The sequence below is a fragment of the Chrysemys picta genome, chromosome 2, assembly GCF_011386835.1.
Source record: "Chrysemys picta bellii isolate R12L10 chromosome 2, ASM1138683v2, whole genome shotgun sequence".
NCBI lineage: Eukaryota > Metazoa > Chordata > Testudines > Emydidae > Chrysemys > Chrysemys picta.
Genome location: NC_088792.1, coordinates 163,121,257 through 163,137,812, shown reverse-complemented (window position 1 = coordinate 163,137,812; position 16,556 = coordinate 163,121,257). Strand labels below are relative to the sequence as shown.

At 49.9% G+C, this 16,556-nt stretch overlaps 1 protein-coding gene and 1 long non-coding RNA gene across 3 annotated transcripts in view; both read right to left on the bottom strand.

Moving 5' to 3' along the window:
- Positions 1 to 399: 399 nt before the first annotated feature.
- LOC135981574 (uncharacterized) overlaps positions 400 to 16,556 on the bottom strand; it is a 49,481-nt gene continuing 33,324 nt past the window's right edge. The window contains exons 1-2 of one of the 2 annotated variants that reach the window (XR_010598658.1): positions 2,259 to 2,408; positions 400 to 506 (exon numbers count right to left, since the gene is read on the bottom strand). This is a non-coding gene — a long non-coding RNA (uncharacterized LOC135981574). Of the gene's footprint in view, positions 507 to 2,258; positions 2,409 to 16,556 lie in introns of those variants that run through there. The other variant, XR_010598657.1, reaches the window with a different exon arrangement.
- Positions 11,212 to 13,487, bottom strand: LOC135981569 (uncharacterized). Its single transcript, XM_065584674.1, has 2 exons — positions 12,776 to 13,487; positions 11,212 to 11,781 (listed from the first exon to the last, which is right to left on the bottom strand). Exons 1-2 carry the CDS (start codon positions 13,350 to 13,352, stop codon positions 11,306 to 11,308), a joined length of 1,053 nt encoding a protein of 350 aa, XP_065440746.1. The 5' UTR covers positions 13,353 to 13,487; the 3' UTR covers positions 11,212 to 11,305.

Genomic DNA, 16,556 nt, shown 5'->3' with positions numbered 1-16,556 from the left:
GTTCTGCAGCTGGAAAATGGCTGAGTTCGGGGGCCAGGAACTGAGGCAGCCAGGTCTCCCTGGAATGGCCCCTTCTCCTGATGTTTGTTTTTTGTTTTTCTTCGACAGCCTCTCTGTCCAGAAGGGAGCAGTATGTGCTCTGCTGAAATCCTGCAGACAGCTGCGTGCGATTTCTCAGTGGTGCCCGTGCCAGGCCATGCTCCACTCTCGGTCATTGGGTGGGTTTTCAGCTGGTCCCATTGGAACGGGTTATGTTTTTATAACCATTCTTATGCAATCCTTTTATTTTTCTTCTCCTCCAGATATTATCCCATATCATTCCATCCTCGCCGTGTGTCCTTCCAAGCCTGTGTCTCCAGGAGCCCACGCAAAAACTTCCAAATGCCATTCTTAGCTGTCCGTTTCTAGTCGAGAGGCCAAATCCATCCCTCTACCGCCAGCAGGCCGGGCATGGTCTCACTCTGATTGGTGTAAATCGGTTCCATCAAGAACTCTAAATCAGGGAGCTGAAAACAGAAAGACAGGAGGTTGCTTGTGCTAGAGAAACCGATGCCACCGTTATGTCCAATACCCGCATCATTGCTTTACAGGTTTCTCTCATTTCAGGTGTGCCTGAGACATGGCTCTTTGCACCATAAGGGACTGCTGTAGTGTCATGGTCTGGTTTTAATTTAATGTCTGATCAACTGCCCTGAACTCAGAACCTCCATTATCCATCAAATGGGCAGAGGACAGGAAATAGCCGGGTCAGCTTCCTGCACAAAGCCCACCAGTGCTCATGGTGCTCACCGATTATAAAGCTGGACAGAACCATTGTGACCATCTAATCTGCAAAGCACAGCTCAGAGAATCTCCCCCAGCCATTGTCATTCCCTATCCTGACCTGGAGGGGCCGTCCCTCTAGGGAAATGCAGCATTGCCAGCTCTGGTCATTTTATGGTGAGTCTCTCAATTGTTAGGTTTTCCTTGAAGCCCCAGCTCCTGGACTCATGTGATTACTTGATAATCTCAGCTTTCAATTTTAAAGAAAATTAATATTCGAGCCCTTGTGTATGCTGAAAAATGCCTGAAAATGTGATCCAGGGCAAACTGATGTTTGAAAATCAGAGGGCAAATAAAAACAACTAAAAAATAAACATCAACCAAATAAATAAATTTTAAAACAAATAAAAATAATAAAAAATAAAAAACAAAAACAAATAAAAAATGTCTGTAAACATGACCCTAGGTAACCTAATGCTAAAAAAATCAGAAGGCAAATAAAAACAACTCAACATTTATTATCATGTTTAGAATTTCGTGGTTTTTTGAAGGCCTGACTCCTGGTTTTTGAGCATTCAGATCTGGCAATGCAGAGTTACTTTCCAGCACCTGTTCATTCTCTATCCTCTCTGCTGAGCCTACTGGCAGTGGAGTGGATTCTGAGATTCACAGATTCAAAGGCCAGAAGGGACCACTGGGATCAGTTAGTCTGAGCTCCTGTACAACACAGGCTGTAGGGCTTCCCTGAGTTCATTCCTGTTTGAACCAAAGCAGAGCTTTAAAAAACAGCCCATCTTGGTTTAAAAATGGCCAGTGATAGAGAATCTATTGCAACCCTTCGTAATTTTTTCCAGTGGTTAATTCCTTCACTGTTAAAACGATGTGCCTTATTTCTACTCTGAATTGTGATGGGGTGTCTTGGCTCTGGGGACCAGGCATGTGACCATCACACTTATTTCACACAGGAAATGAACAGCCATCAACCACCAGAATGTGTCAGTCACTATCAGCTTATTATTATAATTCTTATGGCAGCACCAAGAGGGTCCCATTGAGATCAAGGCCACATTGTGCTGGTGGCTGTATATGCCATGGGTAGGAGGAAGGAAGCTGCATTAGGCTGGGGGCGGTGAGTGGTCCAGGGCATAGGACATTAGAGTGTGAGTCAGAATACCTAGATTCTATTCCCAGCTCTGCTACTGACCAGCTGTATAACCTTGGGCAGGGCACTTTCCCCTCTCTGTGCCTCAGTTTCCCTCCCCAACTCTTTGTCTGTCTTATCTATTTAAATGGCAAAGTCTTTGGGTAGAGATTGTTTCTCACTAAGTTTCTGTACAACGCCAAGCACAATTTGGTCCCAAAATGGTTGGGGCCCTCTGAAATACTTTACTTTACTGAAATACTACCAATAATCCCCATTTTGCCAATATTTAGGGCCTGTCTATACAAACATTAGTTTGTGGCAATCTGGGTGGTGGATCTACCCCCACACTAACCTGCTGTGGATTAACTCTTAGTTTGTTAGTGAGCTTTGATCTGTCGTGCTTTGAAGTAGCAGTAGTTTGGATGTATCCTATGAACTCCTGTTCACTTTGAGCACATCCATTTTTCTCTCATGCTAAGAATTCTCTATTAGCTCATGAAGCTTTACAGATGCTTGTGCCAAATGGTTATTATTTGAGGCTGGTTGGTCACAATTAGAAAGATCATCAGTGAGTCTGAGGCATCAGCAGCTGCAGCTTCAAATTAAATTAAATGAATCTGGGTTCTTCTTTTCTCAAAAAATACGAAGTCTCTGCTTCTCCAGGCAACCGCTTCTCTGGCACAACAGAATCACCCCGGCCCCACTTTTAAATCTTTGCAATGAGTGGACAGTTTTCTGTTTTTTTGCAAAGAGCTTCTAGAGCCAAACGGTTTAAGGCCAACAGCAGAACTTGAATGCATGAAAACCTGGGCTGACCTGGTCAGCTGTTTCCAACCCTTCTTTCTGATGGCTCTGGATTGCTCTGCCGCACAAGCTATTATCACCCAGGCAGGTGCCCTGAGCGTGTAAGAACTTCCAAACACTTGCTTTTTAGGCTGGCTCAAATGAGAGGCATCATCAAGGTACCATGACTGTGTTGGTCCCCAGGGGAAATGCAACACACATTATCCTTCATTGCACCTAGCCACTGATCTAGGAGGCAGTTCCAGTCTCAGCCTTAGAGAAGGCTAAAGGTCCTGCCTCGCTGCGACAGCATGGGTGCCACCTATGAACTCTCTAGGACTGGCTGCCTAGTAATTGCATTTGCAAGGGGTGCAGAAAAGAACTGGGGCAATCAATCAATAAGACATGTAGACAGTGATTCTCAAACTTCATTGCACCCAACAATTACTACATGACCCCAGGAGCTGGCACTGACACCTGAGCCTGCCTGACCCTGCTGCCCTGAGTGGGGGGGTGGGGGCCCACCCTGGGTGGTGGGGAGGGGAAGGGGGGCAAAGCCAAAACCCAAGGGCTTCAGACCCAGGTGGGGGGGCCTGTAAGCTGAGCCCCACCGCCCAGAGCTGAAGCCCTCAGGCTTTGGCCCTAGACAATAGGGATTGGGCTTTCGTCCCGGGCCCAAGCAAGTCTAACACCAGCCCTGTGACCCCATTAAAATGGGGTCACAACCCAGAGTTTGAGATAGAGGGTAGAGCACCATCTTGGATAATCCCCTTGTTCTGGATGAAACCGTTTGGAAAATATTTTTGGTTCCCATGACAAAGGTTGATGAAAAGGATAACGTTTTTCTTTTTGCAGAAAATTTTCTTCACAAGATTTGAGTTTTTGACCAAAAAGCAAGAAACCATTTTTCTTTTGGCCGAAATTGAAAAATATCCAAACCCCAATTTTTTTGTTTTTTTTACAGATCCCCTCTCTGCCCCCCCCCCCCCCCAAATCACAGAGACATTTCCTATAGGAATTTCTATTCTGACAACACAAAAAAGCACCATTTTCACCAGAAACATTTTTTGAACCAGAAATGTCGACCAGCTCTAATCCTATAGCATGGTTTCCCAGACTTCCTCCACACACAATATTAAAGGGATGGACTGCTGTCAAAAGCTTTTTATAATAGGTGGGTTTTTTCTTCTGCCTTCTATTTTGTTTTGATTCCCCTTTAAAAGCTTTTTTTTTTACCTCCTCTGGGGGCTGACCTCAGAGGTGATGTAAATAGTGCCATAAGCAGTGAGTCTGGACCTTGGCTGATTTAGTCAAATTCAGACCTGGTTTGAGTGAGTGCAACCCTATTGGCATCAGCAAATCTGGACCCAAGTTTCATAGGGTGGGAGAATCTGAATTTGGCCCATGGGTGGGAGATCAGGGTGACAGCAGGAAAAGCGAACAACTGGAGAGTGTGGGAAGGTGCCAGGTAAAGCAATGCTCCCTCCCTGCGCTGTTTGGTGACATCAGCGTGTGCGGGGGTCTCATTGCAGTAACTAGCACACATCACAAAAACCGCCCCAGCTGAGTCTCACGGGAGAGGACAAGGAGTGAATGGGCCGCGGAAACGTCACCCCTGGGTTCTGCTGCCGCAGAGTTGCGGCTCACTGGGTGAGCCGTGTGTCACAGAGTCACAGAGTTTATGGCCAGTAGGGACCACCAGATCACCTGGTCTGACCTGTTCATCATGGGCCACCAGCACTACCCAGCACCCACACAATAGCCAAAATGAGCCCGAGGTGTCACAGCCCACAGGAGACTAGACTGGGTGCCGCAGACAGAGAACAGAAAGGACCGCAGGGTACCAGTGCCTGATCCTCCCCACACCCCCGCAATGGTATGGGAGTGATTAAATGTGATACAGCCCGAAAACCCTGGCAAGTGACCCCAACCCACATGGTGCAGAGGCAGGCAAAATAACCCCAAGCTCCCTGCCAATCTGCTTTGGGGGGAAGTTCCTCCCGGACCCTATCTACGGCGATCAGCGAGACCCTGAGCATGTGAGCAAGACCAGCCAAGCACCTGAGAGAGACAATGCTGGGTGCCTCCTCAGGGCCCTGCCCACCCTGTCCAGTGTCCCATCTCCCTGCCAAACTGCTTTGGGGGGAAGTTCCTCCCAGACCCTATCTACGGCGATCAGCGAGACCCTGAGCATGTGAGCAAGACCAGCCAAGCACCTGAGAGAGACAATGCTGGGTGCCTCCTCAGGGCCCTGCCCACCCTGTCCACTGTCCCATCTCCAGCCATGGCCATCACTGGGGCTTTGGAGAAAGGAGAGTAAAAAATCCTCCCAGAGTACATTGGAGAAGGGAAATGCCTTCCTGACCCCTGCGGGTGGCTGGTGTCAATGCTTTCCCTGCCACTAACTTGGCCTTATCTGTAGTTACAGCTGTCCCCATCACTAAAGAAGCTTGCGTGATGACCTCACCTCCTCTTATGGGTGTTTGCAGTCAGAGGGCATTTGCTTTTAAGCTGAATATGCATGGTCTGTGCATTTATTCCTATTACTGTTCTTGTTTATATTTTGCGGTAAATAATTTTCATTTCAAGTGAAATGAAAGCAAGTGGCGCTGTTACTGATCACATGCCACAAACATCTGGGAGTGCAGCAAGGCTCTCCCCATGTGGGCTGACGTCAGAAAACGGGACTTTCATTAGGAAAGTCAGACAAGCTCTCGCGCAATGCTCAGAGGTGCCTCAGAAGCCCTGGAGTATGCTAGATTTCACTTAGAGGTCTCTGCAGTTGGACTGATGAGCTGGAAATATTATTGCAAAGGGACCTGAATCTTTCATTAAATATACTCGCAATAACACAGCAGCACATACACTCAGGGTGGGAATCTCTGTTGAGATCTGGTCCCTTTGGACTGCAAAGGGGGAACCGTGGCCAATGGGAGCTGGGGGGGTGGGGCAGTGCCTGTGGGTGAGAGCAGCGTGCGGAGCCTCCTGGCCCCTCCCCCGTCTAGGAGCCAAACCTACTGGCTGTTTCCAGGGCGCAGTGAGGAGCTAGGACAGGCAGAAAGCCTGCCTTAGCCCTGCTGCACTGCTGACCGGGAGCCGCCCAAGGTAAGCCCATGCCCCAACCCCCTGCCCCATCCCTGAGCGCCCCCAAACCTGGAGCCCCCTCCTGCACCCCAAACCCCTCATCCCCAGCCCACCCCAGAGCCCACACCCCCAGTTAGAGCTCTCATCCCATCCTGCACCCCAACCCCCTGCCTCAGCTCAGTGAAAGTGAGTGAGGGTGGGGGAGAGCAAGCCACCGAAGGAGGGGGAATGTAGTGAGCAGGGGGCGGGGCCTCGGGGAAGGGGTGGGGTTAGGGTGTTCGGTTTTGTGCGATTAGAAAGTTGGCAACCCTACGCCTGAGGTGGGGGAGGCCAAAGCCAAAGTCCAAGGGCTTCAGCCCCAGGTGGGGGGCTTGTAACCTGAGCCTGGTCACCTAGGGGTGGTGGGGCTCAGGCTTCAGCCCCGGGTTCCAGCAAGTCTAACGGCAGACCTGGCAGCCCCTGGGCAACCCCATCAGAGTTTGAGAATCGCTGCACTGGTGGCACAGGGTCCATACAGACCCAAGGTCAGTGGGGTAAGTGAGAGCCACCCCTTGGTTGCTCTGTCACCAGGGGTGGCGCAGGCGAACCTTCAGCCTCAGGAGCAGTGCCCAGTTCCCGCTCTGGTCAGTGCTGAGCAGAGCCCGGCTGCAGGGAAAAAACTCTGGATCACGGTGTCTGTGTTTTGCCTTTGCTGACTGAGCTGCTGGGAAATCAGGTTGTTTCTGCTCTAAAGGTCACCTGCCCCTGAGTCTTGCACCAGCCACCTGCACAGGGCGAAGTTTCACCTGCTATTCCAGCTCAGCCCCACAGGAGTTCAGGGAGCGACCACCACGGAGGACCTGTAAATTATCAGATCCGAATGCATTTATTATTTAGTGCCTGTGCATCTCATTTGCTATTCACCCTGCACAAGAGCCATTTGGCCGCACTTAGCAGGAATACATGTCACGTGGTTTACGGTAATTCATATGAGGACGTGGCTGGGGGATACAAGAGGCCCTGGGTAAATGATCTTCATTAAACTCTGGGTGATTATTGCCTTCTTTACAATGTTTGTCATGATGGGCAGTGGAGCTAGCATAACAGCCCAGGGGACGGGTTAGCCACACGGCAACAGGGAAGGGGCATCTTCATTGCAAGCTTCTGCTCTGCTGCCCTGGCCCGGGTCTCAGTCCTGACCTGGGGTGGCTGCTAGGGAAGTTGTATTTCATCAACCCTGAACTCCGCACTTTGCTTCTCTAGCCCTCTGTGTCCCCAGATATCAAAACACCGTGCAATGGAAAAGCAGCATCACTGCTCACCTTTTACAAAATGGGAAGCAGGCCTAGGGAGGGAAAGGGACTTCTCCAAGTTCTCACAGCAGCTCAGTAGCCAGAGCTGGGGGGGAAAAAACAGGTTTTCTGATTATCCATTAGGCTGTGCTGCCTCTGACACAGTCAATGGGGCATCTGTCCAATTAGGAACTGGACTGATACCCTGCACTCGTATCCCATTGGCCATCAAAGCACCACCCATGTGGCATGATGTGGCATGCCATACCTCAAAATAGTGCCCTGTAACCCCCATAGTCATCACTGGTATATGGTTGTGATGTTTCATAGAAAACATGCCTGGCAAGGTACCATATGAAACGTCATGATCTGCTGAAACTCATTGTTCTGTCAAAACATGGATATTGTTAGTGCGAATGAAGGGATGAGATTTTGCTAGATGGTTGTTACTGAAATATGTTGCGAGTCTGGAAGACGCTCACCGCTAGCTCTCCAGTGACAACAAAGGAGGTGACCCACACCCAAATGGGCATTAAGTGACCATCACAAGCCATTGACCAGCAGAGGAATGTTAAACAAGAGATTTACAATTCTGTAAGAAACAGTTGCACAAGCATCACACAATGGAGACTGCTCTATTCTGTGACTCAGCAAGGCCCACCAGGACATGTCTGGGCCAGTGTCTTTCCTAGGACATGAATAGAGAGTATAAAATAAGGGACAGTGGCACCAGGAGACCTCCTCTCTCCTCTCTCACCTACGCTGAAGGCAACAAGAACATTGGAAAGACAAAGACTTTGAACTGAGGAGACTGGTCCCAGGCTGAGAAAGAAACTCAGCCTTGTATTAAGAATTTCTACCTGAGAAAAGCTGTCTGATTCAAATCTTGCTTAGTTTGAAAGTTTAGGATTTAGAATGCATGTTTACATTTTATTTTCTTAGATAATTATCTCTGACCTTTATGCCTACCACTTATAATCACTTCAACGCTCTCCTTCTGTAGTTAATGCATTTATTTTAATGTTATCCTTACCAGTGAGTTTGTCTAAAGTGCTTGGGGAATCTGTTCAGATAACAAAGGCTGGTGCATGTTCACTACCCTTTGATAAAGTGGCAAACTAATTAATGAGCTTGCATTGTTCAAGAGAAGATCTTGAGCAGTGTAAAATGGTACGTTTCTGGGGTGCACAGCTGGGAACTGGGGGGATTTGCTGGTGTTTCCCTCTGTACAGTTCATGAGTGGCTTAGAGAGCATTCATGCAGCTTGGTTGGGTGTATCTCTGCATGCTGGTGGCTGAGTGATAGCAGTGCATGGAGGAGTTGGATGCTTGTCTCTAGCAAAGCATTGTGAGAGGCAACCCAGACTGGCGAGTTAAGGGGTCCCACAGTCCCAGGTTGTACCCTGGGGATCCCATCACACATTACCAAGAAAGAGTGTCTGATTTGTTGACATGCACTGTTCTGGTACCTGCTGTTGCTTTGGACTGCCTCCTAATACACATCATTCTGGAATGAGGAACAAGTCAGTTGTCTGCGCCTCCTCTAGGGATATAAATATCCTCTGATATGCTTTCGCCCTAACCGAACTGCGGGACATGCGCCAGAATAACTGTTACCGTGTCAGTGAAAGGCTGATTCAACCTTATGGGTGGCATCTTCTCCCAGCTATGCATCCCGGTAACAGGAAAACCGGCCGAGGGTCCCCTCTCTCATTCTGAAGCACTGTATAATATGAAATAGCAACTTCCACTGGAACAACAATGAGCCTCTAACACAACAGTCCTCAACCTTTGTCAAACTAGGGCTTCATTTTCCCTATTGGGAACTCCCCACCCAAGTCTCCTCTCTCAGGCCTTGTCTACACTACGAGAGTAGTTCGATTTTACTTGCATCGAATTTTTGTAATCGATATTGCAAAGTCGAACGTGTGTGTCCACACTAAGGACAGTAATTCGACTTTGTGCGTCCACACTAACGGTGATAGCGTCGACATTCGAAGCGGTGCACTGTGGTCAGCTATCCCACAGTTCCCGCAGTCCCCTCTGCCCATTGGAATTCTGGGTGTAGCCGGCAATGCCTTCTGGGTAACAAAATGAGTCGAGGGTGCTTTTGGGAAACTGTCGTCATCCGTCCATCACTCCCGCCCTCCCTCCCTGAAAGCGCCGGCGGGAAAACAGTTCGCGCGCTTTTCCAGTCATTGACAGCGCGGACGCCACTGTACTCCGAGCATGGAGCCCGCTGCGACCATCGCTGCAGTTGTGGCCGCTCTCAACGTCTCGCAGCTTATCATAAAGGTTTCCCTGAGGCAGATGCAGAAAAGTCAGGCAAGGAGGCTACGGCACCGCGGTGATGTCCTGAAGTCTGAGAGTAGCACAGACCTGTCAGAAAGCAGGCGACCCAGCGCCGAGGACATCACAGTGGCAATGGGTCATGTTGATGCCGTGGAACGGCGATTCTGGGCACGGGAAACAAGCACTGAGTGGTGGGACCGCATAGTACTGCAGGTCTGGGATGAATCCCAGTGGCTGCGAAACTTTCGCATGCGGAAGGGAACTTTCCTGGAACTTTGTGAGTTGCTGTCCCCTGCCCTGAAGCGCAGTGACACCCGGTTGCGAGCTGCACTGAGTGTACAGAAGCGAGTGGCCATAGCCCTGTGGAAGCTTGCAACGCCAGACAGCTACCGGTCAGTCGCGAACCAGTTTGGGGTGGGCAAATCTACCGTGGGGGTTGTTGTGATGCAAGTAGCGAAGGCAATCGTTGATGTACTGCTGCCAAAGGTAGTGACCCTGGGAAACGTGGAGGCGATCATAGATGGCTTCGCAGCGATGGGATTCCCAAACTGCGGTGGGGCCATAGATGGAACTCACATCCCTATCCTGGCACCGGACCACCAGGCCACCCAGTACATTAACCGAAAGGGATACTTTTCCATGGTGCTGCAAGCACTGGTGGACCACAGGGGACGTTTTACCAACATCTACGTGGGATGGCCGGGCAAGGTTCATGACGCTCGTGTTTTCAGGAACTCTGGTCTGTTTAGACGGCTGCAACAAGGTATTTACTTCCCGGACCACAAAATAACTGTTGGGGATGTGGAGATGCCTATAGTCATCCTCGGGGACCCAGCCTACCCGCTAATGCCCTGGCTCATGAAGCCCTATACTGGCGCCCTGGACACTGAAAAAGAACTCTTCAACTACCGGCTGAGCAAGTGCAGAATGGTGGTGGAGTGTGCTTTTGGCCGTCTCAAGGGGAGATGGAGAAGCTTACTGACTCGCTGTGATCTCAGCGAAACCAATATCCCCATTGTTATAGCAGCTTGCTGTGTGCTCCACAATCTCTGTGAGAGCAAGGGGGAGACCTTTATGGCGGGGTGGGAGGTTGAGGAAAATAGCCTGGCTGGTGATTACTCACAGCCAGACAGCCGGGCGATTAGAAGAGACCAGCGGGAAGCGCTGTGCATCCGGGAGGCTTTGAAAGCAAAGTTCCTGAGTGAGCAGGGTAACCTGTGATTTTATAGTTTGTGTACTGAGAAGCTAAACCTGCCCCCGTTTCTTTACCCAGGTAATGTTGACTATCCTATCCAGTTACATACCCCCTTCACCCCCCCTCCAACACACGTGTCGAAATAAAAATAGTTCTACTTTGTTAAAGCACACCGTTTTCTTTAATACTGTTTTAGCGGGAATTTTTTAAAACTGGGACGCAGACTGTGGTGCGGGGCGGGTCTAGTGTTGTGATGCGAATGCAGCTTCTAAACTCAAGGATTGACAGGCTCCGCTGCGGTGGGATGCTTGTTTCAACGGAGCCTGTCACCCCTCCTGATCGGGACTGTGTGTATGGGAGGTCTATTTGACTTTGTGGCAGGGGGAGGACGGTTACAGATCCCATGCTGTGTGGCTCTGTGATCCTGTCTAAGGACCGGCGCTTAAGATCTGTAACTGCCCTCCCCCGCCACAAAGTCACAGAGCAACCCACCCCCCCCAACATTACATCAAAACAACCTCCCAGACTAACCGGGGCAACTAGTCACTGCATCACTGCACTGTGTATGTGCCCTGCTGCTGTGCCTGCCCCCGACTATGTACCCTGCCAAAGGAGACTGTCCTGTCCAATTTCCAACCCCCTTTCCCCTCCTCCTCCAAAAGAACATGATTGAAACAGTAGTTAACAGAAACGAATTTTTTATTATCAACTACACATGGCATTGGGAGGTGAAACTTGGACGTGGGCTTGTGTCAGGCGGGAAGGAAAGAACTTTTCAAATTTTGGGAAATGAGAGCCTTCTGCTACTAGAGCTCTCTGCAGGGGTGGAGTGAGAGTTAGCAGGGACTCTGCCGCCTCTCCTTCTTTGCACTTTGGGTGAGGTGGGTATGGGACTTGGTGGCGGGGGAGGGCGGTTAGAGATGGACTGCAGCGGGGCTCTGTCCTCCTGCCTCCGTTCCTGCAGAACATCCACAAGGCGCCGGAGTGTGTCCGTTTGCTCCCTCAGTAGTCCAAGCAGCGTTAGAGTCGCCTGCTGGTCTTCCTGCCGCCACCTCTCCTCCCGATCCATGTTGGCTTGGTGCATTCGGGTCAAGTTCTCCCGCCACTGGGTCTGCTGTGCTGCCTGGGCTTGGGAAGAGGCCATAAGCTCAGAGAACATGTCCTCCCGTGTCCTCTTCTTCCTACGCCTAATCCGCGCTAGCCTCTGGGAGTGTGATTCCAGGCTAGGTTGTGAGACAGTCGCAGACGGGGCTGTGGAAATGGGAAAAAGGGAGTGAATTCCTCTGAAAGATAAATGTAGTTGTGAACAAAGAACATAGTCTTTCTCTGTGAACAAGACCATGCACAGCACCTTTCACATGCGCACTCAGCACAAGGTCGAATTCTCGGCCTTCGCATTCTGTGCCTGGGGTCTTGAACAGCACATTTGAGAAGCGAGGCAGCACAACGGAATTTCTGTTGCAGGCAGACATGGTAAGCCGTACACTTGTGGCAGTTTAAAACTTTTATATTACCACTGGCCTCATTTCACATTTAAATCAATGTCAGTCCCTGCTGCCAGCAATCCGGCAAGCGGGAACTCTGCCCCTGTCCCACCCCCTCGCGGCTGTCCCCGGGAACGATCCCTTTCGGCTGCCCCTCTCCCGCCTCCACCGCGTGGCTGCAAACCAGCGGTGACAGTTCTGTAAAGGAACGGGAAAGCAGTCCCAACACTAACATTCCCCTACCTAATTAAAAGCAGGTCACCATGGCCGACATCACCCTGATGAGGATCTCCGAGAGCGACAAAGAGAGAATGCTCCGGGAAAGCCTCCAAAGACCAGGGCCGTATGCCGCCCTGCTGTGCAGAGCAATGATCCCCGAGTACCTGATAATCTCGTGGCGCGGCAACGTGTCGTACTTCGGAGGACCCAATAAGGCCGCTCTCCCCAAGAACCTCATGCAACGGCTTTCAAGTTACCTCCAGGAGAGCTTCATCGAGATGTCCCAGGAGGATTACTGCTCTATCCCCGCACATATAGACCGCATTTTACTGTAGCTGCAGTAGCAGGGAATACACAGTAGAGCGGCTTGTGCAGGACAATCACTGAAAACCGGACATTGCTAGATTTCTTTTCAAAACTTGCACTGCCCCTTACTAAACCGTTAAGCGCCTAGGGCACACTAATCATGAACAACCCATTCTTTTAATTGTTAATATTCCTGTTTTGTTAAAAATAAATGTTTAGATGTTTACAACACTTACTGGCTGATCCTTCACCAGATTCTGTGTCCGGGGTAATGGCTGGGGACGCTTCGTAGGGGATCTCTGTAAGGGTGATGAAGAGATCCTGGCTGTCGGGGAAATCAGCGTTGTGAGAGCTGCCAACTGCCTCGCCCTCCTCATCTCCTTCCTCATCTTCCCCGTCCCCTAACATGTCTGAGGAACCGGCCGTGGACAGTATCCCATCCTCAGAGTCCACGGTCACTGGTGGGGTAGTGGTGGCGGCAGCACCGAGGATGGAATGCAGTGCCTCGTAGAAACGGGATGTCTGGGGATGGGATCCGGAGCGTCCGTTTGCCTCTTTGGTCTTCTGGTAGCCTTGTCTCAGCTCCTTGATTTTCACGCGGCACTGCGTTGCATCCCGGCTGTATCCTCTCTCTGCCATGTCTTTAGAGATCTTCTCGTAGATCTTTGCATTCCTTCTTTTGGATCGCAGCTCGGAAAGCACGGACTCATCGCCCCACACAGCGATGAGATCCAAGACTTCACGATCAGTCCATGCTGGGGCTCTCTTTCTATTCACAGACTGCATGGCCATCACTGCTGGAGAGCTCTGCATCGTTGCCAGTGCTGCTGTGCTCGCCACGATGTCCAGACAGGAAATGAGATTCAAACTGGCCAGACAGGAAAAGGAATTCAAATTCAAATTTTCCCGGGGCTTTTCCTGTGTGGCTGGTCAGAGCATCCGAGCTCGCACTGCTGTCCAGAGCGTCAACAGAGTGGTGCACTGTGGGATAGCTCCCGGAGCTATTAGCGTCGATTTCCATCCACACCTAGCCTAATTCGACATGGCCATGTCGAATTTAGCGCTACTCCCCTCGTCGGGGAGGAGTACAGAAGTCGAATTAAAGAGACCTCTATGTCGAACTAAATAGCATCGCAGTGTGGACGGGTGCAGGGTTAATTCGATTTAACGGCGCTAACTTCGACATAAACGCCTAGTGTAGACCAGGCCTCATTCAGCTGGGATCAAGCCAGGACTCACCTGTCATACAGTGGCCACAACTCTCGAGCTGAGAGACTCCACTCTGAAAGAACAATCCATAATATCTAAACACTGATAACCCATCCTGGGCGAGGAAGCCCTTGCCAAGGCTATGTAGTCATGTCTCATGTCATAGACACGCCTACATTTTTGAAAGTGCCCTGGCATTTTTGTGTGCGCACAATTTCTGGTTGCAAAACACCCGTTGTGCATGTGGGCTTGTCTATGTGAACATTTACTTCACACAACTCATTCACTCACGCTTTGTGGCTGGCATTTTTTAAAATGCAGGCCTTCAGTTAATGAAGCGGGGCCACCATGCCTTCTAACCTCCTGTGCTGGTGAGAACACTGGTGGCTGGTCTACACTATTCTTATCATCATTCATGTTACGACAGCTCCTAGAAATCAACCTGGTTGGAGTCCAACTGTGCTAGGTGCTGTACAAACATATGATAAATGACAGTGTCTGCTCCAAGGTGCTTACAGTGTCAAAGACAAGAATTAGCAAGCGTATGAGGCCAGGGAGTGGGAGACAGAGTAGAACAAATGCACCAGTACTTGCCCATTGCTATGACTGGCGAAGCTGCAATGGTGCTAGACCAACAGGGCTTTAAGATTTTTATTGTAGGCTCAGCCTGATACTGCTGATCAATGATATAGGGAGCTGTGAAGCAGTCTGTGGACTGGCTGCGCCTCCTGCTGTAGCAGCTAAATCTGCAATTTGCTCATGTTCTGGCTGAAAGCTTTGCCGGAAACGTGAATATCTATATTAGAATTAGAGGCTGGAACATCTCCAGTGAGGTCATTTCGTTGCCCCTCCCATACACAAGGGCCCGATTTTCTCTGTGCAGATGTTAACAAGCGTTAAAGGGCTTGATTTTCAACACAAAAGGTGAAGAGTTAGAGCTGAGCTCTTGAGTAAGTGACACAGAGAAAGTCAAAGTTTCGTTTGGAATTCCTGCCCGAGATGAAAGCATTGGGCTCCCTGTACCAGGCTGATGCGAAGATGGGTGCATTGGTCATGGGCTATAAAGGCCACACACAAGATGTATCTATGGTGGGTCTCTCCTTGCTAGTGTTCAACTTGGAATTCATCATCGGGCTTGTGGAAATGCTCAGTTCTCAGTGGCCTGATCAAAGGTCTCTTCTCTCTGAGTGGCTTATGTGCAGAGACACCTGATGCCCAGGCCATGTTGTTTTAAAAGTATCTTTTTCCTGGCAGTCTGGCAGCACCACGCCCCCGCAGTCATATGGTCACCTACCCTCTCGCGAGCATGCCCCCTCCTTCCTCAGTCTTTGATCCCAGCATATGAAAGAGTTCAAAGTGGCTCATGTTGCAAAAGGCTGTCTGGATAGCACAGGGCTAATCAAACCCGTCTTGCCGTGGGAGGTTTTAGTTGGAGAAGATTTATATCAAACAGCATTTAAAAACTGTGAAATCTGCAATAAAGGCCCCGTACAGACTTTTATGGATGAGCTTCGGACTTGAACATTTATTATGGCTGGCAGAGAACGCTGTCTAATAACTATTGCCAATGATTCAAACCGTAATGCTATAGGAAAGCGAACAACAGTTGCTGAGGGGAGGGAAGCACATAGCTCAGGGTTAGCAAATGTTTCCTTGGGGTTTAGAATTTGTCCAGGAAACATACAGTAGTTGAGTGGTCTTCAAGGATCAGTCAAAACTTTTGGCCAGGAAGAATAAGGTGGTCCTGCTTTGATTTCCTGGACAAAGATGTCTGGAAGAATAAATGGGCCACATAGCTAAAGGCCCTGTTCAGTGCATTTATCACAGATCACATTTTCCCTGATTTCTCATACAGTCTGCCTGGGACTTAACTATCTTGAGCAATTTTGTATTATCTGCAAATTTTGCCACTTCACTGTTTGCCCCTTTTTCCAGCTCGTTAATGAGTATGTTGAATAGGACTGGGCCCAGTACAGATCCCTGGGGGACACCACTATTTACCTTTCTCTATTCTGAAAACTGACCATTTATTCCTACCCTTTGTTTCCTATCTTTTAATCAGTTACCGACCCATGGGAGGACCCTCCCTCTTATCCCATGACAGCTTACTTTGCTTAAGAGCCCTTGGTGAGGGACCTTGTCAAAGGCTTTCTGAAAATCTAAGGGTATGTCTACACTACGAAATTAGTTCGAATTTATAGAAGCCGGTTTTATAGAAATCGGTTGTATACAGCCGATTGTGTGTGTCCCCACATAAAATGCTCTAAGTGCTCTAGTCGGCGGACCGCGTCCACAGTACCGAGGCTAGCGTCGACTTCCGGAGCATTGCACTATGGGTAGCTATCCCACAGTTCCCGCAGTCTCCGCCGCCCATTGGAATTCTGGGTTGAGATCCCAATGCCCGGATGATGCAAAACAGTGTCGCGGGAGGTTCTGGGTACATGTCGTCAGGCCCCTCCCCCTCCGTCACAGCAACGGCAGACAATAGATTCGCGCCTTTTTACCTGGGTTACCTGTGCAGACAACATACCACGGCAAGCATGGAGCCCGCTCAGCTCAGCTGAGCTCACTGTCACCATATGTCCTCTGCGTGCCGGCAGACGTGGGACTGCATTGCTACACAGCAGCAGCAGCTAACTGCCTTTTGGCGGTAGACGGTGCAGTAGACTGGTAGCCTTCATCGGCGATCTGGGTGCTGGCAGCTGTGGGGCTGGCAGCCGTAGGGCTGCATTGCACCAGCCCCTTGCCTTTTGGCAGTAGATGGTGTATTACGACTGGTAACTGTCCTATTACAAGTTGGATCATCGC

What these genes read in the sequence shown, in the direction of transcription:
- LOC135981569 (XM_065584674.1), bottom strand. Translation starts at nt 13,352, where the DNA reads ATGCAGAGCTCTCCAGCAGTGATGGCCATGCAGTCTGTGAATAGAAAG. An exon ending in ATCTGGTGAAGGATCAGCCA is followed by an intron (nt 11,782 to 12,775) that starts GTAAGTGTTGTA and finishes CCATTTCCACAG; the next exon opens with CCCCGTCTGCGACTGTCTCA.